Below are 23,181 nucleotides of genomic sequence, written 5' to 3' on the forward strand. Positions count from 1 at the left end.
AGACCTTACACTAGAGAGGCCAGGGAAGGACAGCACAAGCCTAGCAGTCTCCCTGAGAGTTGCCCGGCCCTAGCCCATTGACAGATCTCATTTCTCTTCAACCAGTAATGAGCCTGGTGGTGTCAGTTAACTTCTGTGTTGGCTATCCAAACACCTGAATCCCAGGAGCATAAGGGTTCCACCCGATGCTCCTCTGCAGGTTCCCACAGCCCCACGCCCACAAGGAAACCCACCTGTCCAGTTTTCAATGCAACAAGAACAATTTCTGCAGCTCAGGTGTGCTATTTCCAGAGAAGCTGTGAATCCCTTCCTATGACACTTCAAGCACCACCCCACTGGGACGACGTCTAAAAGCCTTTGATCTCACTCAACAGTACAAAAAGTTTCCAAGTAAAGAATTTGTACTCGGGAGGTTTGAAAAGACTCAAGGTTTCTACACTATGGGAAATAAGGCAAAGCAATTAATATTTGTTGTAAAGAAGAAAAAAAAACACAAAAACTGCAGTCAGTCAGGCGAGACACCAGGTTAGCTGTTAGTTAGGTTTGTTTCTGGGAAGTTAGAGACTGGAGCTCTATGTGGGGACCCGGCAGTGGCGAGGCAGTCTGTGTGGCCAGAGGCAGGCACCACCGCCAGCTGCCAAGGCCACCCTCACGGGAGTTTGTGTGGGCAGTATCCTTTTTTGCAGGATTAACAGGCACAAGGGCACATGGGCTGGATCTTCCCAATGAATAGACATGGTCTCTAGAAGCCCGGCTGCAAGGGCCCCCAACATGTGGGCCAGAGCCCAGTCTGTCCCTGAAGAAGCAAATGAGAGGCCTGGGCCAGTGCATCTCTCTAAGAATGGGCTTGGGGTCTAGTGGAGGAGCTGCCTTCTCACCCAGAGCAGGAGTGTGCTGCTGCTACGACAGGTGGCGGAAGACCTGCCCAGGCTGACAGCAGAGCTGTGCAGAGGGCACTAGCCCAAGCTGGGTGGCAGGCAGATGCTCCTTGCTCCCACGGCTCTGAGTGGTCCTGCATGGCCCAAGTTCCTGCTCACTGCTCACGCTTTGCTCAAGCAGGTGGCCCCTGTGCTGCTTGCAGTCTAGGACCTGCTGGCCTTTCCTCTGGCCACAGCCTAGCATAGCACACCAGGGGCAGTTATGTATTCCTCTCACCCCACCCCACCTGGAGGGAGAGGCCCATGTTTGCACTGCTTTCATCATCTTTCCTTCTCTGCATTCTCTCCAGCTCAGCTTCCACCACATGTACCCAGAGCTCTGGGCTCTGCTAGAGGTGAAATGGTCATCCCGAGGCATACAGCCTGAGATGAGCTGACCCTCCCTCCATGCACCAGGCTCAGGCCACCTGAAAAGACAAGGTAGGAGAGACCCTTGCAGGTCTGTGGGCCAGGAAAGCTCTGTTGCATGAGGACTAACTGTGTTTACAATACTGAACATTCCTGGGCTTTGTCTTCTTTTTATGCTGTTTCTACTGTGTTGGTTTTTGTTGTTGTTGTTGTTGTTGTTGTTTTTCTTTTTGAGGTGGAGTCTCACTCTGTCACCAGGCTGGAGTACAGTGGCGCAATCTCAGCTCACTGCAACCTTCGCCTCCCAGGTTCAAGCAATTCTCCTGCCTCAGCCTCCCGAATAGCTGGGATTACAGGTGCACACCACCACACCCAGCTAATTTTTGTATTTTTAGTAGAGACAGGGTTTCACCATGGTGGCCAGAATGGTCTTGATCTCCTGACCTCATGATCTGCCTGCCTCAGCCTCCCAAAGTGCTGGAATTACAGATGTGAGCCACCGCGCCCGGCCTGTGTATTCTTTAAGAGGTTTCAAATCATTTTGAGGGACTTAGTGGACACAAGTAAGTACATTATAAAAATCTGTCAAGTCTAGGACTGCCGAATTTACAGGCCCTGGGCTAGAGGGGGCTTCCCTGACTGGTCAGATGCTTTGAGTCTGTTCCCTTAGAATTGTTCCCTCCCAAGCAAAAGCCACAGTGACTTGTGCTCATCCTGGAAAAGTGAATACTGCCCGGAGCTCCGGAGACAGTAAAAGGAAGGAAAGGACCCTCTCCTCATCCCTGCTAATGTCCCAGACTCTTCAGGCCTGGGGGCAGGGAGGTATTTTTGGGACTGGGAATCTGTGACTTATAGAGATTATGCAAAAATAGGAGGGGAAATTTGGCACCCCTATCAGAAAGAGAGAGTGTGGCCTTGTACTGTCTGCTTCACAAAGCCTTGGCAGATCACAAGAGGAAGACATGAGCTGTTACACAGGTAGGGGCTGGGGTGGACAGCAGGCTCGGCTCGGCTGGTGACTCCTCACCATTCCTTGGGTTATGAGCCAGCTGTCTATGGGCTCCAGGTCATACTCCCCACCTCTACCTTTCTTCTGGGCCGAGGACAGAAAAGTCTCAGAAAGAAAAGTCACAGCAAGACCCATGAGAAAGAAGTCAATAGCACATATTGTGGAAACAGAAAAGTCACTCTTCAGATGTGACCCTTTGCCACGTAAGGAAATCTGATGCCCTGCTCCCAACCTCCACCCCTGGCATGTCCCCCTTACCTGCCTGGAAAAAAGAAGAAAAGTTTAGTAACCAAGAATCCCAACAGGATAACATACACTCATGCCAACTACTCCCATGCCCTTGGAAAATCTCCCGGAGATCACAGGTTGACCAGAGCTGCTTCTCTCGATTACGGCTATCAGGGTTGGCAGGCGGTCAACTTTTCAAAGAACCAGCTTTTACAGAAGCATTTCTACTTTTTTCTTTTTCCTGCATTTTTTCTTTTCTTTTATTTTCTCTTTTCTAGTGGCTTGTGTATTCTTTTTCTAAACTCTTGAATACTAAATTTAGATGTATTCTTCATTGCCTTTTAAAATATTTATTTATTTGAGGTGAGGTCTCACTATGTTGCCTAGACAGGGTCTCAAAATATCCTGGGTGCAAACAAAGCAATCCTTCTGCCTCAGCCTCCTGAGTAGCTGGGATGACTTTTTCTTTTTCTTTTCTTTTTTTTTTTTTTTTTCCCCGAGATGGAGTCTCGCTCTGTTGCCCAGCGTGGAGTGCAGTGGTGCGATCTCAGCTCACTGCAACTTCCGCCTCCTGGATTCAAGCAGTTCTCTGCCTCAGCCTCCCAAGTGGCTGGGATTACAGGTGCCTGCCACCACACCTGGCTAATGTTTTTTTTTTTTTTTTTGAGACAGAGTCTAGCTCTGACACCAGGCTGGAGTGCAGTGGCACAATCTCGGCTCACTGCAACCTCTGCCTCCCAGGTTCAAGAGAGTCTCCTGCCTCAGTCTCCCAAGTAGCTGGGATTACAGGCACATGCTGCCACACCCAGCTAATTTTTGTATTTTTAGTAGAGACGGGGTTTCACCATTTTGGCCAGGATGGTCTTGATCTCCTGACCTTGTGATCCACCCACCTCAGCCTCTCAAAGTGCTGAGATTACAGGCATGAGCCACTGTGCCCAGCCCTGATTTTTGTATTTTTATTAGAGACAGGGTTTCACCATCTTGGCCAGGCTGGTCTTCAACTCCCACCTCAGCCTCCCAAAGTGCTGGGATTACAGGTGTGAGCCACTGCACCCAGCCCTGGGATGACCTTTTCTTGACTGACTTGGTTGGATTTGATTTGTGGAGGTGTGGCTACATAAGTTTCTTCCCTTTATTTATTTATTTATTTATTTTATTTTTGAGACAGAGTTTCACTCTTCTTGCCCAGGCTGGAGTGCAACGGCGTGATCTTGGCTCACCGCAACCTCCGCCTCCCGGGTTCAAGCAATTCTCCTGCCTCAGCCTCCTGAGTAGCTGGGATTACAGGCATGCGCCACCATGCCCAGCTAATTTTGTATTTTTAGTAGAGATGGGGTTTCTCCATGTTGGTCAGGCTGGTCTCGAACTCCCAACCTCAGGTGATCTGCCCACCTCAGCCTCCCAAACTGCTGAGATTACAGGCATGAGCCACCGTGCCCAGCCTTCCCCTTTTTTATTGTGTTCTTAAGTTCTCCCTTGGCCTCGTTTTCATTTCTAGGTCAGTATGGCTTGGGATGGGACAGGGTAACCTGAAATGCTGCAGGTGGTCAAGAATATGTGTAGACACACACAGCCCACATGCTCTGCTGCCCTGTATTGCTGAGGCTGTGGCCATGGCATCACCCCATTGAGCAGTAAACATGAAAAGCAATCTGATGGCTGGGTGCAGTGGCTCACACCTGTAATCCTAGCACTTTGGGAGGCCAAGACAGGCAGAGTGCCTGAGGTCAGGAGTTCGAGACCAGCCTGGCCAACATAGTGAAACCCTGTCTCTACTAAACATAATTAGCTGGGTGTAGTGGTGGGCACCTGTAATACCAGCTACTCAAGAGGTTAAGGCAGGAGAATAGCTTGAACCTGGAAGATGGAGGCTGCAGTGAGCCAAGATCATGTCACTGCACTCCAGCCTGGGCGATAGAGCGAGACTCCATCTCAAAAAAAAAAAAAAAAAGCAATCTGCCTACCACTGGGTGGAAAACCTGCTGGAGTCATCGGGACCTTTGAAAACGGGGAGCTAGTCCAAGCCACACACGCAAAGGGCGAAGGGCAGGAAGTCACTCACATCTCCTGGGCTCAGACCCAGGCCTGGGCACTGATAATGGCAGGGGTGCAGCAGGACACGCCCTGACATGGACAAAGCAGGCCCTGGAGCCAGAGTGAGGGACAAATGAGGTCAGTCTCGTAGGGACACAACAGGGCTGCTCCCAGTGCAAGCCACGGTTGGTCAGCACAAGGGGATGTCCTCACCAGGCAGTATCCTGGTAGGCCCCTAGCTGGGCTCTCTAATGCCCACCCTGGGGGCAGGTGGGAGGACATTCTAAGTAATGGGAGAATCAGAGCCATGAGCACTGCATTGATTTTGGGTGTCCCAGTCTCAGGGGTTCAGGTGGCACTGCCCACTCCTGTGGAAAAGCAGGGCACTGAGGACCCAAGGCAGCCAGCTGACTCTTCTGCGCCCTCTGGTGACCAGTGCAGAGGGATGCATGCCCTCAGATCCACCAGGCAAAGGCCAGCACGGATGAGGGAGTCCCTTCCCCCAAGAAGGAGCATCCCCTGGAAACCAGCACTGCTGCCTGCCTGGGTCCACTGGACAAGGACTTTAGAAGGCTAAAAATTGGTACCCAGGAAGCAAACAGCCCTTTGCAAACCTTCCTGTCCAGTGGACAGATGATCACTGCCCTCTCTAGCCCACCTGGGGGACCCAGACAGGACTTCCAGCTGTTGTCGGCAGCTATTCCAAGGGCCCTCCTCCTCCCTGCCCCTGCAAACAGACATGCATCCATACGCATTTCTTAGTTAGGCAAAAAGAAAAATATCATGAGAAGCATTAAGACACACATCCTTTCCCCTTTAGTAATCTGAAATTGTACAGAAAGCATGGCTATGTTTTGGGGGGGCCCAAACACATACCATTCCCTCCACTTCACTGTGCTGCACCCCCTCACCGCCACAGAACACCCTCCCAGCCACCACCCAACTATGCCAGCTCTGTAAACAAACGCTGGCTCTCGAGTGCCTTCTTTTTTTTTTTTTTTTTTTTTTTTTTTTGAGACGGAGTCTTGCTCTGTCGCCCGGGCTGGAGTGCAGTGGCCGGATCTCAGCTCACTGCAAGCTCCGCCTCCCGGGTTTACGCCATTCTCCTGCCTCAGCCTCCCGAGTAGCGGGGACTACAGGCGCCCGCCACCTCGCCCGGCTAGTTTTTTGTGTTTTTAGTAGAGACGGGGTTTCACTGTGTTAGCCAGGATGGTCTCGATCTCCTGACCTCGTGATCCGCCCGTCTCGGCCTCCCAAAGTGCTGGGATTACAGGCTTGAGCCACCGCGCCCGGCCTCTCGAGTGCCTTCTAATGGGGTTGGTACTGCTCTGCTAGGCCAGCAGCAAATGGCCATCAGAGATGTGGCCCGGGTCAGCATTGTCCCTCCTGGTGCAGGCCATGGTTTTATCAGAGCACTGACCACCACCCTGGGACACTGTAACAGGTGACCATAGGAGACTTGTGCCTGGAGAACTTGGGGCCACTGTGGTAGGACGAGCAGGTGTTCTGGAGCTGGACACTCCTAGGATTCGAACCCTGGCTTGCTGTCTGCTCTCTGGGTGTCTCAGCCTGTCTCCCACCTCCCTGGGACTGTTTCCTCCTGGGTGAATTGGGAATTTCATGTGTGGCATCACCTCACAGGGTGAGGTGAAGACTCAATGAGGCACTACCTGGGTTCCACGGGTCTCTCCCCTGGGGTGTATCTGCCCCCTGTGCAAGCCAGTTTCTGCTGAATTACCCAGCCAGCTTTGCCAAACCACCTGGCTTTCCCTCCAGAAGACTCCAGGCAAAAAAACAGCGTTAAAGACCTACCCCTTCTGAGCTCTGTTTTCGACTGTCTAGGGCAGAAGCAAGTCCTCCGACAGCCTGAGGATCCTCATAGGTTACCCTGGAGATGAAGAAGCAGCACAAGCAGAGTTAATTTTCCTCCAGTGGTCATGGAGGGCTTGTAATCACTTCTGTCCTATGGTCCTTCCTCAGATGTCCTTAGAAAAACATTTCCTGAGACCTTGACATTGAGCAGAGGCTAAGGGCTCATGTTGTCTGTCTCCCTGCAGTGGACGCTAGGAGGCCTGGGTCCTAGCTCAGGCTGGGCCACTAATCTCTGCGATCTTAGATTTTGTGCACCTAAATATCCCTGTCTTGAGTAACAATACTGAGCATCTCTGAAGCTCAATGTCAGGGTGTCCAAAGTGCCCTAATACTCCTCAAAGGGAAGACTAGATAAACACAAAGTAACATTAATTCTTATTTTAAAAGCAGCAGCCTCAGTGGCATTTGACAGGGAAGGTAGTCTCTGGGACCTGGGACTGTCACTGATTAGGGGAGGTCTTCCTCCACTCCCTGACTCCTTTAGCTATATCTGTTTTACAAGCAACTTTCGCTGGTGAAGGGTACATGGGACCTTGGGTTTCTGCTTACCCCGCTGAGTCCCAAGCAGGACTCAGGGTGCTGAGTGCACCAAGATGCTGGGTCCCTGGGAAAGGTGGGAAAAAGTGTGTCTCACCCGCCTTTAGGCTGAACAGAAAGCTCAAAACATGTACAGCACCTCCCTGAGATACAAGGGATTCTCTCTTTTGAAATCAACTCCCTGAATTCCAGATGGCTCATCCTAGCCAGAGCTGCTATCAGACGAGCCTCTGCCCTGACCACTTATTTTAGTCAGGAAAACCTTGCTGTAAGGAATGGGTTCACCCTGCATGGCTGCAGCCTCCTGCTTCCAAGCTTCTCCTGTGGATGAGGGGCCAGGCAGGGTGGTGTCTGCAGCAGCAGCAGCATAGGGAAGAAAGAGAAAAGCGGTCTCTTACAACTGACAGGAGAAATCCTACTCCAATCAACCCTAAGGGCAGGAGAGTTTGTGTGGGGGGGAGGGGGCAGTGGGCAGTTGGTGTTAATTCAGTATCTGCATCTAATGCCGAGTCCTTACAGCCATGCTTTAAAGTTCCTGGCAGTCCTGGACATGGTAAATAAATGACTTTTTGTGCTGGCCTGTGACTAGGCATGGGTCAACCCCCCAATATCTTTAGAAAGCCACTAGAAGGGGCCCCACATACGTCTTGCGCTGCTCAGCCAAGGAGTTTCCTCTCGTCTGGGCAAACATGTCAAAGCTGTCACGGGGATTACATTGCTGGAGTGAACTGAGGGTGCCACTGACGCTCTCTGTCCCCAAGTCTGTGGCAACAAAACAAATGGGTGGCAGATAAGAACAAAATGTAGACTGTAGACCTGATGAAGGGCCCGTGAGCTAGGACGCCAGCCAGGCAGGTTTAGGGTTCATGGGGAGGGTAGGGCGGGACTTTTCCTTGGTACTCCCAGTGCACCACATGCCAGAGGAGCCAGGGTGGGCCAGATGGGGGACGGGACAGCCACTGCCCCCTCAAACTGCTCAAGGAGGCAAAAGGGTCCTAACAAAAGGGAGACTGCCGGGGTGACAAGGCAGGGACTGGCGCCAGTGCACCTGCAGATTTTCCATAATGCCCTTCTCGTTTGGGCTCTTCATTAACTCAATCACAATGTCGAAGGACCTGGGGCATCTATTTATTCAGCAAATATTTCTTACGCGCCCACCATGTTCAGAGCTAGATCTTGAGTAGACCAAATTGAATCTGATATGGTCCTCAGCTTCAAGAAGTTCAGAGTGGGTGAGAGACAAGCCACAGCAGTGCTTGGCTTGAGACATCAGGAAAGACTCAAAATCAACACAAGAGGGGGTCTGTAAGGATAAGGGGGAGGATGCTATGGGGAGAAGGCGAAAGGCAGATACAAAGGCACAGGGTTTGGAGGCCAGGTTGTGTGAAGTGAACAGTGCTCGCAGGAAGAGATTTGTGGAGGAAGTGGCTGGTAATATCTCAAATGCCAAGTAAAGGAGTGGGTGGGAAGACACTAGACCTTTTTTTTTTTTTTTTTTTTTTTTTTTAAGAGACAGAGTCTTACTCTCTTGGCATGATCATGGCTCACTATAGCCTTGACCTCCCAGGCTCAAGTGATCCTCCCACCTTGGCCTCCCAAGTAGCTAGGACTAGCGGCGTGTGCCACCGTGCCCAGCTGTTTTAAAATTATTTTGTAGAGACAAGGTCTCGTTATGTTGCCCAGGCTGGTCTCAAACACCTGGCCTCAAGTGATCTTCCCACCTCGGCCTCCCAAAGTGATGGGATTGCAAGTGTGAGCCACAACCCCTGGCGGACACTACACATTTTTTTTTTTTTTTTTTTTTTTGAGACAGGGTCTCACTGTGGGTGCCCAGGCTGGAGTGCAGTGGCACGATCTCAGCTCACTGCAGCCTCGACCTCCTGGGCTCAGTAGATTCTCCCACTGCAGCCTCCTGAGTACCTGGGACTACAGGTGTGGGCCACCACTCCCAGATAATGTTTTGTATTTTTAGTAGAGATGAGGTTTTGCTATGTTGCCCAGGCTGGTCTTGAACTCCTGGACTCAAGCAATCTGCCCACCTTGGCTACCCAGAGTGCTGGGATTACAGGCGTGAGCCACTATGCCTGGCCTACTAGACCTTTTTTAAGAAGAGAGGTAGCAGAATCCAATTTGAATTTTTTTTTTTTTTTTTTTTTTGAGATGGCATCTTGCTCTGTTGCCCAGGCTGGAGTGAAGTGGCACGATCTTGGCTCACTGCAATTTTTAGTAGAGATGGGGTTTTGCCATGTTGGCCAGGCTGGTTTCGAACTCCTGACTTCAGGTGATCCACCCGCCTCGGCTTCCCAAAGTGCTGGGATTACAGGCATGACAATTTGAATTTTAAGTATTAAATCTGGCCATCATGTATGCTGGACTGACTGAAGGCAGAGACATCTGTTCTGATACAGAAATAGTGGCTATAAATATATGAAATATTGAGAAGCTAGAATTACAGCAACTGATAGCCACTAGAAGTTTAACTCAAGTCAAATGAAAGGAAGGTAGACAGAGAAATATTTTTTAAAAAGGAAAGCAGAAAAGCAAGACAGAGGAAAGAATTTTGAGGGCCGTGCTTATTCTTTCAATGTTGTAATTTCATTTGTTATAAATTGGTATCATTCAGTATAACCAATGCGCTAGAGTCATATACACACTTTGAATGTACAAACTAAATGAACTGTGGAAAGTAGAAAGTGGTGAGTTTCTTTTAAGTTCCAGACAATGGACTGCTTTAGGCTGATGGTACAGTTCAAGGAGAGCAAATATTTCAGTGCTGCTACCTCCTGTTTCCAAGCCCTCTGTAGATATCGACAATCAATCACAGACTTTTCTCTTTTTTTTTGAGACGGAGTCTCGCTCTGTCGCCCAGGCTGGAGTGCAGTAGCCAGATCTCAGCTCACTGCAAGCTCCACCTCCCGGGTTCACGCTATTCTCCTGCCTCAGCCTCCTGAGTAGCTGGGACTACAGGCGCCCGCCATGTCGCCCGGCTAGTTTTTTTTTTTTTTTGTATTTTTTAGTAGAGACGGGGTTTCACCGTGTTAGCCAGGATGGTCTTGATCTCCTGACCTCGTGATCCGCCCGTCTTGGCCTCCCAAAGTGCTGGGATTACAGGCTTGAGCCACCGCGCCTGGCCAATCACAGACTTTTCTAAGCCCTGATGTGGCTTCAGCATCCTCCTCAAACCTGTGTTCCAAGAAGCCAGTGAGCTGAAACCTATCTGCCCTCCTTGACCTAGTTAATATTGATTGTTTGTTTTGTTTTGTTTTGTTTTTGAGATGGAGTCGTCCCCCAGGCTGGAGTGCAATGGCGCGATCTCAGCTCACTGCAACCTCTGCCTCCGGGGTTCAAGCAATTCTCCTGCCTCAGCCGCCCGCGTAGCTGGGACTACAGGTACTCGCCACTAAGTCTGGCTAATTTTTTTGTATCTTCAGTAGAGACAAGGGTTTCACTATTTTGGCCAAGCTGGTCTCGAACTCCTGGCCTCAAGTGACCCACCAACCTCAGCCTCCCAAAATGCTGGGATTATAAGCCCGGGCTTGACCTAGTTAATACTGAAAAGGAAATTACTTCAATCATAGAGAATGTTCCATATAAAACATGGCAGGTGACCTTTCTTTTCTTTTTTTTTTATTTTTGAGACAGTGTCTTGCTCTGTCGCCCAGGCTGGAGTACAATGATGCGCAATCTCAGCTCACTGCAACCTCCACCTCCCAGGCTCAAGCAATTCTCCTGCTTCAGCCTTCCAAGTAGTTGGGATTGCAGGCACTCACCATGCCCAGCTAATTTTTGTATTTTTACTAGAGACTAGTTTTGCCACGTTGGTCAGGCTGGTCTCAAACTCCTGACCTCAGGTGATCCACCCACCTCAGCCTCCCATAGTGCTGGGATTATAGGTATGAGCCACCACACCCGGCCATGACCTTTCTTTAATTCCTTGAAATGTCCCCCATCCCTGCTTTCCAACACAGATTTTAAACTTCAAATTTAGGGGGAAAAAAGGTATGAATTGAAGGTAAGGTGGTACAACTGGCTAGGACTCAGGAATACACTTTCACATGTATTCCCAAAAGACTCTCTTTGGGTCTCCCAAGAAAGAAAGAGAGGTGGCCTGCAAGGGAGGCCAATGGTAGGAAGTCGGTAGGCCCTTTTGTCCCTATGAGACACTCACCCAAGCCTGCAAGCTGGGAGGAGAGGGAAGATGGGGGCGCTGTGTTCCCCACCATCGGGCTCACCACGGCTGGAGACCCTGGCCCCAGGTCTATTAAGTTGTCTTCAGTCACTTCGTTCAGTACCTGTCAGAATGTGAGATTGGCCATGAGCCCCAGAACCCTGGAGTCAGGCTCTGAGGTAGAAGCTAGCAAGGCAACTGTGCAGGGTTCTGAGAAGAAAAGCATCAGCACTGCTCTAGTACAGAAGCAAGGTCACTTTCCCCATTTGCCTTCCAGGTCCATGGTGGCCCTTGATGTCAGTGAGCCCTGCCCACTGCCTCCTCCCCCTCCCCAGTAGAAGGAGGGGTTGCTGAGTCAACAGTGACAGTCCTGGGAGCTACAGACTTAGAGCTTCCTTGCCACCCTCCCATCAGGGGTGCCTGCTAGCTCTGCCCTAGTGTCCCATCAACCAAAGCTTGCTCTTCAATTTCCCAAATATTTCAACCACAGTTAGAAAAACTGGAGGTCTCTCCAGCCTCCAAAACGTGGAGGGGTAGGTCTGGCCTCAGGAGATGAGAGGATTCTGAAGGAATACTTACTCCATTACTGGCATTTTGAACCGATCGGCCAGACCTGTATCGTTCGAACCTAACGGGGGAAGGGAAAGCAGAAGTAAGGAGAGAGGATGCCTGTGATATGGGCCTGTGGGGTGCTCACTAGTCCTATGAAGAACCTCTGGGACCAAGACCAGCCAGTCCTAGTTGGGGGCTAGGGAGTGAAACCATATATCAACTCTGCCACGGCTTCCTCTGTGTGTGTGGCTCCCCCTGAGAGGATCAGCCTCTCACCCAGCACTCTGAATGGGCATCAGAAAGGGGTGGTGGCTAGCCCATCATGGAGGTCATTGTGAGTGTCCCCAGCCTCTCCTCACACACCTGGGCCCAGAGAGCTCCTCTTGTCCCTGGAGGGAGGGTGGCTTAACCCCCTTACCTTGGAGCTCTCCAATGTTTACAACGCCAGGCAGTAGCTGCAGACTCCCTACTTCACAGGGCTGTGTTGAGAAGTGCCCAGCTAGTGTTCCTAACATGCTCCCAACTGAATCTCTGGGGAAAGGGGTTGGGGCATGCATAGGGTGGGCACCAGTAGGAGGAAGGTAGATGCATGGCCCTGACTGTGGCCTGGGGAAATGCTCGCCAGTAGCTGCTACAGAGAGGCCTGGGCCAATCATCGAAGGACTGCTAGAAGGGTGGAGTGAGTGTCTTCCGCACCCAATCGGGCAGTGCAGGGGACTTGGCTTTGAGCAACTGTCGAAGGCCAGGTCATCCTTATGTCAGGTGGGGAATGGAAGAGTAGTAATGAGGTGTGTGTTGGGGTGGGGCAGAACAGATTATGTTCTGCATCATATTTAAAAACTCCAAATGCCACGGGCAGCGGTAGCTAAGAGACTTTCCAGCTGGAGCCTTAGACACCCAGCTTTAGTGAGTTAGGCCGCTCCACTTCTGTCTCCCAACTTGCTGGGGTCAGCATCTGGTGACAAGGGATCCCCAGGAGGAATGATCTGGGTAGGCAGTGAGTGTCCACTGTGGTTTTCAAAAACACTTGTGTGTTTTTTCAACAGTGGTCTACAAGGAGAACAGGAATATTAATACATCTGAAACAATTTTAATCTTGGGGTAACTTTCCCACACTCATCTTCAACGAACAATGACTATCATCAAAGACACTCTAACCAGGATAGCACTTCTAGCCACCAGCCCTGGCTTTGCCTCTGAATTCTTTGTAATGCTGGGACTGGGGGACTGTTGGGTGAAAATACCCATATTAGTTAGCTCCTGTTATGCTTTCTAGCAGGGCTTAAATAGATTTAACAGGTTAAATGCAAGCCCATTTACCATGGAGAAACTGCAACCACATGGCAAGACAAAGGGGCCTCGGGCTGGGAGTCAAGTCTCCTCAGATCTGCTCCTGTTCTTCAACTGATGCACTGGGGGTCCCAGGGACCCCCCACACTTACTGCAGAGGTTTCTTCGCCTGTCAGGTGGGCACAGAGCCACTGGTGTGTACTTCCATAATCAAAAGATGAGACAAGGCCCAAGGCTGTGACGGTCACAACAAAACCACTCTTTAGGCCCCCAAAGGGTAATGCAAATGCAAGCATCTGTCCCTCTGACCCTGACTGACGCCAGATCCTTGTCCTCCTGATGAATCCAGCAGTAGGGTGTGAGGGGACCAGGACCTCAGGTCTGCGGGGGACTCAAGCCACTGTCCTGTCCTCTCAAGCCTCATCTTTAAGGGGAAAAGGCTGGCCTGATCATGGTCCTTTCTGGTCCTTATGCTGAGTCCTTCGTGAAAGCCCAGTGTGCTCCCATCAGGTGATGAGATGGGAACTGTGCTTGCCATTATTCCTCCTATTTAAAACTAGGTCTAAATAAGACATTTTGGGCTTTGTCCTGAAGGAAGGCTTTGGAAATAAAAAAGAATTTGCAAGTTTGTTACCTCAAACCCAAAAATGATTTGGCTGCAAAAGAACTGAAATGAATGTGTGCATGCTTCCCTAAGCAGCAGCATTCCAGCACTTATACCCGCCTGCTTCCCCTGAATGTTCTAGATAACACTGACATTTGCAAAGGGAAAAGCTTTTTTCCTTTCTTTCTTTTTTTTTTTTTAAGATGGGAAAGAGGAAATCCTTTTTCTTAGTAGAGATTTTTTTTTCCCTTTAATCCTTTTCAAATTCAAAGGATCATCAAAGGAGCAGGTGCAGCAGCTCTGGGACCCAGAGCCCCCCAAGTGCTACCCCTCCCTGGGGCTGGGGGTGGCGGGGCAGTAGGGAAAGGCAGAGCAGCCTGAGGCTTACAAAGGGCAGAGCCTAATTCTGCACGTCAACTTCCTGCTGCTTCTGCTGCTCGGTTCCCAGGAGGACAAGAAGCATTTTCCCTGTCAGCCGGGAACAAATTAGCATCTCTGATGAGTATTTTCCAACTCTAATCTCTCTCCCTCTCCTTCTCTTTCCTTTGTTTATGAAAGAAATCCCTCTGTTATGGCAACAATCTTTTCAAGGGGAAAAAAAAAGAAAGAAATCCGGCTCCCACCTCTCATAGCGAAGGAAGACATTGTTGAGGTCGTCGTTCACATGCAGCAGCTCCTCGGTGACCTCCTCGTTGGACACGCGGGAGATGAGCTCCACGATGCGCTGCTGCATGGCCCGGCAGGTCCTGTTCAGCTCCTAGGGAACACATGCACCTCTGGGTAGCCTGCTGGGTGTGCTTTTTGTCACATTCTATTTCCTTTGAAAAAATCTGTACTGATTCTTAAAAGTCACAAAAGGAGTACATACTTGTTCATAAAACCAGACATGTGCCGAATTCAAAGTAGAAGTTCCCTCTTCACTGCCTGCCCGTCCTTCCCCAGAGGAAGCAAGTACTTTTTCAGCAGACAAATGTCCAGACGGACATACTGTTGTACGTATACAAGTACATGCTTGTACAAATCATTAAAAAATATTAAAATGTGATTCTCTTCAGATTGCTTTTTCTCAACAAAATATTCCAGACACCATTCCCTGTCACTGGGTACAGACTGCCTCATTCCTTTGTGTGTTTCACTATGGATCTCGCCATTCTTCTATTGCTGGACATTTAGGTTGTGGTCTCTCTTTCTGTGGCCAACCCAAATAATGCAGCAACGAACACCTGTACACAAACATGCATATGCACTTGGGCTAGCACTTCCATAGGAGGAGTTCCTTAGGAGGGAAATTTCTAGGTGAAAGGGTATGGTCATTTATAACATCAATTAGTAATAGTAAAAGGCACTCCGGAAAGATGACATCAGTCTACTTACACTCCCAGCAATAGCGGGAGTGTATTTTATGACTGCATTAGGTATATTTTGGTGGCATGTCTGCCGCTTTGCCGAGGCCTCAGAAGCCCAGGCAGCTCCCTGGCTGGCCAAAAGAGGACATTCGCACACCCCAGTTGCCACTAGAGCCCTCTCTACCCTTAGAAGCAACATCCCCCTGATGACAGAGCCTTAGCACTTTATGGCCTGGCTTCCATGAACCTTCCCTGTTCCGGAAGAGCAGACTTACTGATGCCCTTGTTCAAATTTGCTTATAGAGCTCCCTCAATTCCTGCCAGGCCCCTTGCCATCTCGATGCCAGACTGAGGATGCTACAGAGGAGGGAGCTGGCAACCCTGCCAGGCTGGCCCCCAAGCATCTCTGACTACAGGAACTGCCTGTGACCAAAGCGCCAAGTCCCAGTGTGCCATACAGGGTTAAAGCAGAGAGAGATGCTGTCCCCACCTACCTGGGCACTGGAGGGTGCCAGTGAGTTAAGAAGATAAGACATGAAAGATAAGCCCCTCGTTCTCACAGCTCAGCTTCAAAACAACTTCATTTTGAAACCGTTTCTGGTAGAAGTAACTGATTTATTCACAGGAGACATGGTAACCTCTTTTTAGTTCCTCATATTGTCTCATAATCTGGCTAGCTTGGCTAAAGGGTCTTCCTTCCTACCACATCATAAACTCTTGAGGGGGTGTTGCCATTTATCCACTCAAGGATGCCCTCAAGCCCTGCACTGAGCCACACAGTGAAAAAGCCCAGTAATCATCTGCCGAACATATCACACAGGTGGTCAATCAAGCCAAGTGGGGAATCAAAGGCATCCCCCCTGTATGTCCCTGGTATCCTGCAACACAGCACTCACACAGGGGCTGGGCTTCTTATGTGCCTTCCCCTCTAGACTGAAGCTCCTTGAGGGCAGAGAAGGCATTTCCCTGGTACCCATGACTGACACATGGGAGGCACTCCCCAAGTACTTCTGAGAGAATTAATGACTCTAAAGTATTCAGAGGCTGGTGCGGTGGCTCATGCCTGTAATCCCAGCACTCTGGGAGGCCGAGGGAGGCGGATCACTTGAGGTCAGGAGTTTGAGACTAGCCTGGCCAACATGGTAAAACCCCATCTCTCTGAAAAAATACAAAAATTAGCTGGGCACAGTGGCGTGCACCTGTAATCCCAGCTATTCAGGAGGCTGAGGTGGGAGAATTGCTTGAACCCAGGAGGCAGAGGCTACAGTGAGCCGAGATTGCACCACTGCACTCCAGCCTGGGGAACAGAGTGAGATCCTGTCTCCAAAAAATAAAAATAAAAAATCAAGTATTCTGAACTCTTGTCCCCACAAACCACCAGCTCAGTTATTCACATACACTCAGTCTTCTGAGCACTCTTCACTCAGAGAATCGGGAATTTTTGTTCATCCAGGATCTAATTTTCCCTCTCTAGGACTCATCCCAGGCCCCACTGAACCAGCAGTAAGCACTTATAAACATACAGATAAGTGCTAGAATTAATAAGAAGAGGTGAATACTGGATCTTAATTGCAGGGGACACTGCTATCTAGTAAAGAGAAAACTCCACAAAATGTCCACTGTCTTCTGTTGTGAATGGCTCATGTCCCCAGGCCAGGCAGGAGAGGGGCTCTCAAGAAGCCGCCTGGGCCTCGGGGCCTGCCAGATGTGGTCTGGATTGCCAGGCAATAATGGCCACAGGCACCAATGGACACTCACAGGTCAAAACCCAGTCACAATTACTGTACACAGGAAAACCAACAATGCAGGGGAAACACTCATTACAGAATGAAGCATGCTCAGGAGTGATGCTGATAAAGCCAGGCCCTTAACATTAAAACAAACAAAAACAAAATAAAAATGTCCAAACTTATGAAAGAAGCAATCACATTAGATCATGTGAAGGATTCCAACAGCTAGGACAGAAGTGAACAATTAAAATAATCATAGTATTTCTAATAGATTGTTAAAACGCAGTGAGCATCTCTGTTCAGGGCTGACAGGGGAGCATAGATTTAGGTTAACTTTGACAGACCATCCTCCCCTGCTTCCTAAAAGAAAAAAAGGATAGGTGGCCAACACTTGGGCAGCATATTTACCCCGCACTTTGGAAGAAGTACCAGAGGAAGACCTAGCAAAAGTGTGCAGGATGGAAAAGACAGGCTGGGCAGTAGGACAGAGAAAACAGGTCAAACAAACTTCTGTCTCTCTGCTCTGCCATGGACTGTTCCAGGCCACCGTATGGGTCTCCTCCCCAGGGATGCAGACATGCCAAAACACATGAGGACCAGGCCAGGCACTGCTGAGCTCCTCCTTGCTCTAGCACTCCAGGTGTCTGTGGAAAATCTCTGATGAGCAAAAGGATCTCAAGTCCTAGCTCAGGACCCACCCCCTCCTGCAAACAGGCACATTACAAGAAAGTATGGCCTCTGGGGCTTGTGGCCTAGCAGCAAGCCCTGGCTGTCCTTGGTTAAGGAGGGGGAAAGAAAAACGTCAATCACTTCTCCTTCAAGCTGCAGGCCAATCATAAGGCACAGGACCTGCAAGCCAGGGGAGTGTGGGGAGCATGTTGTGGGAAATAGATCCAAGTTACCCTCCAGAAGACTGGGGCATCAGCACCTAAGGCCCATAGGCCATCTTCAAACACACCTCAGACTTTCCAGGATATAGGAGGCCTCAGGCACTTGCCACATTGCTCAAGGGCTCCTGAGAAGTTGGCCATCTACCTACAATGTCCCTTATTTCCTTTTCCATCAAACAAACTCCTACTCATCCTTCAAGGCCTCAGGATATTTCCCCACCTCAGGATTTTGTCACAAAAATTTTCAAACATACAGCAAAACAGGAAGAATTTTACAGTGGACAGACACCATATGCCTGTCACCTAGATTGTATCATTAACATTTTACAGTGCCAGCTTTAACACATACTTCCCATTTATTCATCTTCCCGTTCACATACAGTGTTTTCTGGGGATCCCCCACCATCCCACCCTCCTCAAGACTCCCACAGCATTCAACACACTCCAGTCTGTCATCAGAGCCCCTCTAGAAAAACCTCCAGCAAGGGGTGACCAGCCCCCATCTGCACTCCACACAGCAGAAGCCCCAAAACAAAGAGTAGGCCTCGTGGGTGGTTCACTGGATTTAGAGGAGAACCAAACCAGATTCCTCAGTAGACAGTAGGAAGTGTCTCAGAAACATGGCTACAAATACTCCAAGCACCGGCAGCCTGATGGAAGGGAGCAGGGATTGATGTCAGTCTCTCCCACAGAGCCCTAGCCCCAGCTGGGTGCTGGGGACCAAGCTGCAGGCAGCAAGTAGCCCGTGACTGGACACACTCTCCAAGTCTCCAGTCCTCTGCAGGCCTGCTTCTCCCTGTGTAAAACAAGGGGGCTGCATTCATGAGGAAGTTCTTCTGCAGAGGGCCACTGACATGCTGCAGCAGCCTCCATGGCACGGGGCCAGGGCAGCTGGGGCTGCTCTGCTTTTCTCCATTTCAAACGCTGCCATTCACTGTAAAATTTTATTTGTGGAGGAAAAGGTTCCATTACTTTATTTATTTATTTATTTATTTATTTATTTATTATTTATTTATTTTTTGAGACGGAGTCTTGCTCTGTCGCCCAGGCTGGAGTGCAATGGCGTGATCTCGGCTCACTGCAAGCTCCACCTCCTGGGTTCATCCCATTCTCCTGCCTCAGCCTCCTGAGTAGCTGGGAATACAGGCGCTGGCTACCATGCCTGGCTAATTTTTTGTATTTTAATAGAGACGGGGTTTCACCGTGTTAGCCAGGATGGCCTCGATCTCCTAACCTTGTGATCCACCCGCCTCAGCCTCCCAAAGTGCTGGGATTACAGGTATGAGCCACCGGGCCCAGCCATTATTTATTTATTTATTTATTTGATTTGTTGAGATGGAGTCTTGCTCTGTCACCTAGGCTGGAGTGCAGTGGTATGATCTCAGTTCACTGCAGCCTCCGCCTCCCAGGTTCAAGCAACTCTCCTGCCTCAGCCTCCCAAGTAGCCGGGATTACAGGCATCTGCCACCATGCCCGGCTAATTTTTGTATTTTTAGTAGAGATAGAGTTTCACCATGTTGGCTAGGCTGGTCTCGAACTCCTGACCTCAAGTGATCCACCTGCCTCAGCCTCCCAAAGTGCTGGAATTACAGGTGTGAATCACTGTGCCTGGCCTCCATTACTTTTTTAAAAAGTTTGGCAAGTATTAGATGATTTCTGAGGCTCTAACATTGTGACCTCGGCTTGGAGGAAGAATGAGCCCCAAGGGCACAGAAGGCAGTGATCTCATCAATAGTCAGCACCAGGAACATCTGCTCTGGCCTTGTGTTTGCTGCCTCTTCCCCACAGCCTTCCCACTGGGGTGGTGGGTTAGATAGCTCCCAACCCCACAGGCAGGGCCTCTATGCTCCAATTCTGGAGAAGCATCCCGATGGCTTTCCAAAGAGCTATGCTAAAGACAGGCCCAGAGACTACGACTTGGGGCTTCCACTTCAGGGATTTCCAGGGTTCTCCACACAGAGAAAGCTTTATCATCTCTTGACTTCAGTCTTTTACATCTGTTTCAAAAAGGAAGAAAAGGCCATGCGTGGTGGCTCACACCTATAATCTCAGCGCTCTGGGAGGCTGAGGCTGGTGGATCACCTGAGGTCAGGAGTTCAAGACCAGCCTGGCCAACATGGTGAAACCCCGTATCTACTAAAAATCCTAGCCGGGCATGATGGAAGGTGCCCGTAATCCCAGCTACTTGGGAGGCTGAAGCGGGAGAATCGCTTGAACCCAGGAGGCAGAGGTTGCAGTAAGCCAAGATCATGGCACTGCACTCCAGTGTCAGTGACAAAGCGAGACTCCTTCTCAAAAAAAAAAAAAAAAAGGAAGAAAAAAAAGGACAGAAGGTGAGAGGAGGGCCAAATGTTAAGACTTTTGCTACCACAGTGCCAGGTGGCCACCTGCATGTCCTCCGTGGTGTCATCACAGCCAGACCCTCAGTAGGCTCACTTGGGAGACTTTCCTCTGCTTCCTCCACCTCCAAATCACTCAAACAGAGTGATCCTCTTTGGGCCTAAGACAACGGAGAGCCTACTGCTTGCTCAGGTCACCCTTTTCACTATGCAACAGCCAGGACAGGAATTTCCTAAACGTTGACGACTTCAGCTTTGGCCTTCTCCTATTTCTGGTCCTCAACAGAGGGAAGAACAGCTGGTCACTTGTACAAAAGCCCTCCATCTATTAGAACACCTTGGTAAATATCCTCTCTTTTCTATCTAATTAATCCCAATGCCTTTATCTTTTCTTCAAGGGACATTCTCATCCCTACCTCACACAACAGTCTTTTAATCATCTTTATGGATTTCCTCTGAGCCCTCCACAAGTTTGAAGAACAGGGAATAAGGTCCTGAAGATCTGTTTTCTGTTGCTGCAAAGATGGGAGGGAGAAGAAAGTCTTTGTTGATGAGAAAGGGGAATAAAGAAGTTAAATATGTAGAATAAACCAGATTTCTCTAGAGAAAATGGCCTTGGCCATTCTGTCTTTATTGAAATGAGATGCAAGAAGCAAGAGGAGATACACCATCTGCTACTTGGAGAAACGAGGAGGAGGCCTCTGTTATTATCTGATGCTGATGAATGGCCACAGAAGAACATATATTTTTGGCATCATTGTATTAATTAAAAGTCATTCATTGAAGACTAAGCTCAAAATGCTAAATTGGGAGAGACAGAGGGCACTGGATGACAGAATCGCAATCTTTAAAGATCCCAGAAAACCAAACTCAGGTTTTCTGCAGGTAAGGGCATGCACTTTAGCAGGGACAGATGCAGTGTCTTGAATTTTGGGCCCAGACCTAAAGGTCCTTGCACAGGATGACAAAGATAGGCTTAACCACCAGACGAGAAGTGACGCAGCAGGGTTTTCAGCTGATGGAAACTCTCCATTTTATAATGTCTGCCTCTTGTGAAGAACTGCCTATCCATCCCCATGGTGGGCTGCCAACTGCAACATTTGTTCCATGTGGAGACTGGGCAGTGGGTGTGGCTTATGACAATCTTCAAATATTTAAGGATCTACCCACGTGAAAGAGGAATTAGTCTTGTTCTAGTGTCTAAGAAGACAGATCAGGATCAAGGTTACAGGGAGACACACTTTAGATCAATGTGTGAAAGGCTTTCTAACAACAGTCATGAAAGCTAGGATTTGTGAGGCCTTACCTAAGCCCAGCCCTGCTCCAGGCCCTGCCAAGGTGTGAGTGATCACTCCAGTCTAGAGAGGAGAAGAGGGCCTGGAGATGACTGGTGACTTACCTAGCATCACCCAGCTCATCACTGGGAGGGGATGGATGGGAAGGCATTAATTCATAGGCCTGTGTAATATGTATGTCTGCTGTGCTGCTGCCCAAAGTCTAACCAAGATGTCCATTTGAAAGCAAGTGGGCTGCTGTGAATAGCCTGTCATTGGGGATGTGCAGAAAGACCCAGTAGACAAGATGCTGTGGAAGAAATCTGAACACAGGTGTAGAGCTGAACCAACTTCCTGGCAGGTCTCTCCCAATTCAGAGAGTGGAGGATTTGACACATAGCTCAAGAGGAGGAGTTGCTGTGTTCACCCTGGGCACCCTGCCTTCCTTCTCCTCAGAGGCTCCAGCTACGCTGACAGCACAGGGTGCTAGAGTGGCCTCAGCCTCTCCTCAAATACCAGCCACATACCCATGAGTCTGCAGGCAAATAGCTCACACTGTCAAGTTTCCCTGCTGCTCTTGCTTTACTGCAGGAAGCTACACCCAAAAGTGCTTTGCGATGTGCAGGAGGCAACCGGGACATAACCTGCCCACAGTTATGATCATCCTGGGGCTGACACCACCAATTACCTCTCTTCCTATTCCCCCCACCTCCTACCCCAGCAATTTATACTTGAACTGGAAGCAGCTTCTGTTGGTGGGAACATCTGGGTTGTTTGTTTCCATGGCCTAGCCAGCACTCTCAGCTCTGCACTTCTCTGCCCCGAGCACTCTGGCTGCCCTCCAGCTTGATGGAGGGTCCTGGGGACACATTCTGATTCCAGCACTTTCCAAGCAGACAGTGGTATTTCTCCACATGGAAGGCTGGCGGTTCAGTGTGGCTCTGACCCCTGGGAGACCCTGCCTGCTGGCTTCTGACTGCCAGGGGAAGAAGGGGAGGGAAGATGTCAGGGATGGCGGAGACGTGCAGCCAACCAGCCTGGAGGGCTGTGTCTGTTCACGGCTGTCCACAGTGCTGCCCAGCTCCTGAATCTCCTGTGCTGGAAGGACAGCCTCCCACTGGCACCCAGAGTCATTCTTTTTCTGTTTGATTTATAAGATAGCAGTGAGGGCTGGGAGGCTTGGAGTTGGAACAAAACAGAGGGAAGGAAAACGTCATGGGAAGCAACCTATTTTTGAAAACTGTGAGCTGACGCCAGGAGATTAGGTTCTGTTTGTCTTGGCTGATGGGCTTGTTTAAAAAAAAAAAAAAAAAGAAAACCCAAAAACCAAATAAAAAAAAAAACCAAAACCCCCTTCTCCCCCCAACACACAAAGTATTCCTGCTGTCTGGGTCTGCTCTGGCTGTCTGGAAGCATCTTGGCTTTGTTCAACACACCCCCTGCTGCCAGGAGCACAGCTCTATCCAGAGCAAACCCCCCTGTCAGCAGGAATTCCGACGCTGACACAGCACAAAGCTGCCTCAAGAGGCCTTCTCAGTTTCTGGACTGACCTCAGAATCCTGTGCATCTGGGTAACGCCTGGCCGAACCTTCCTGCAGGCTGGGAATGGAGGCCAATGACAATGCATTCAAGGGAAGCCAGGTCCCCTGGAGTGTGGCACATATTCAGCTGCATCTGTTGAGCTGAGGCAAGCCTGGTCTGATGCAGGTGTGTCAGGAGTGAGGTCTAGGAACTAGGGAGAGGCCACTCAGGACTTCTCACTGGGGCTGGGCCAAGGGTACTTGTCTCAGCTTCAAGAGCAGGCTGGTGTAGTTACATGGAGACAAGTTGTTTCCCAGCTGCAAGCTCCTCCGGAGCAGGGACCACAGTTCATGCTCCTCTGTGTCCCAGGACTGTGCTTTGTGTTAGGCCTAGAACAGGTCTCCACCCACCCTCAGCCCCATAAGAGCTGATGGCTTTGGAGTAGGAAGGGGGCACAATAAGCAGCAACCTGGGACCAGGACAGGGCCTTCACAGGCG

At 49.8% G+C, this 23,181-nt stretch overlaps 1 protein-coding gene across 7 annotated transcripts in view; it reads right to left on the reverse strand.

Annotated features, from left to right (window-relative positions):
- Positions 1–23,181, reverse strand: part of TOM1L2 (target of myb1 like 2 membrane trafficking protein) — a 130,797-nt gene that overhangs the window by 11,710 nt on the left and 95,906 nt on the right. For 4 of the 7 annotated variants that reach the window (XM_037987268.2, XM_008010562.3, XM_037987270.2 and 1 more), the window contains 6 exons: positions 14,207–14,340; positions 11,717–11,765; positions 11,138–11,261; positions 7,614–7,731; positions 6,373–6,448; positions 2,314–2,400 (listed from right to left, as the gene is read on the reverse strand). In XM_037987268.2, coding sequence (XP_037843196.1) covers positions 2,314–2,400; positions 6,373–6,448; positions 7,614–7,731; positions 11,138–11,261; positions 11,717–11,765; positions 14,207–14,340 — 588 coding nt within the window. The remainder of the gene's footprint in view (positions 1–2,313; positions 2,401–6,372; positions 6,449–7,613; positions 7,732–11,137; positions 11,262–11,716; positions 11,766–14,206; positions 14,341–23,181) is intronic. The other 3 variants (XM_008010566.3, XM_008010564.3, XM_008010563.3) reach the window with 1 other exon arrangement.

Source organism: Chlorocebus sabaeus, chromosome 16, assembly GCF_047675955.1.
Source record: "Chlorocebus sabaeus isolate Y175 chromosome 16, mChlSab1.0.hap1, whole genome shotgun sequence".
In the NCBI taxonomy this organism is placed as follows: domain Eukaryota; kingdom Metazoa; phylum Chordata; class Mammalia; order Primates; family Cercopithecidae; genus Chlorocebus; species Chlorocebus sabaeus.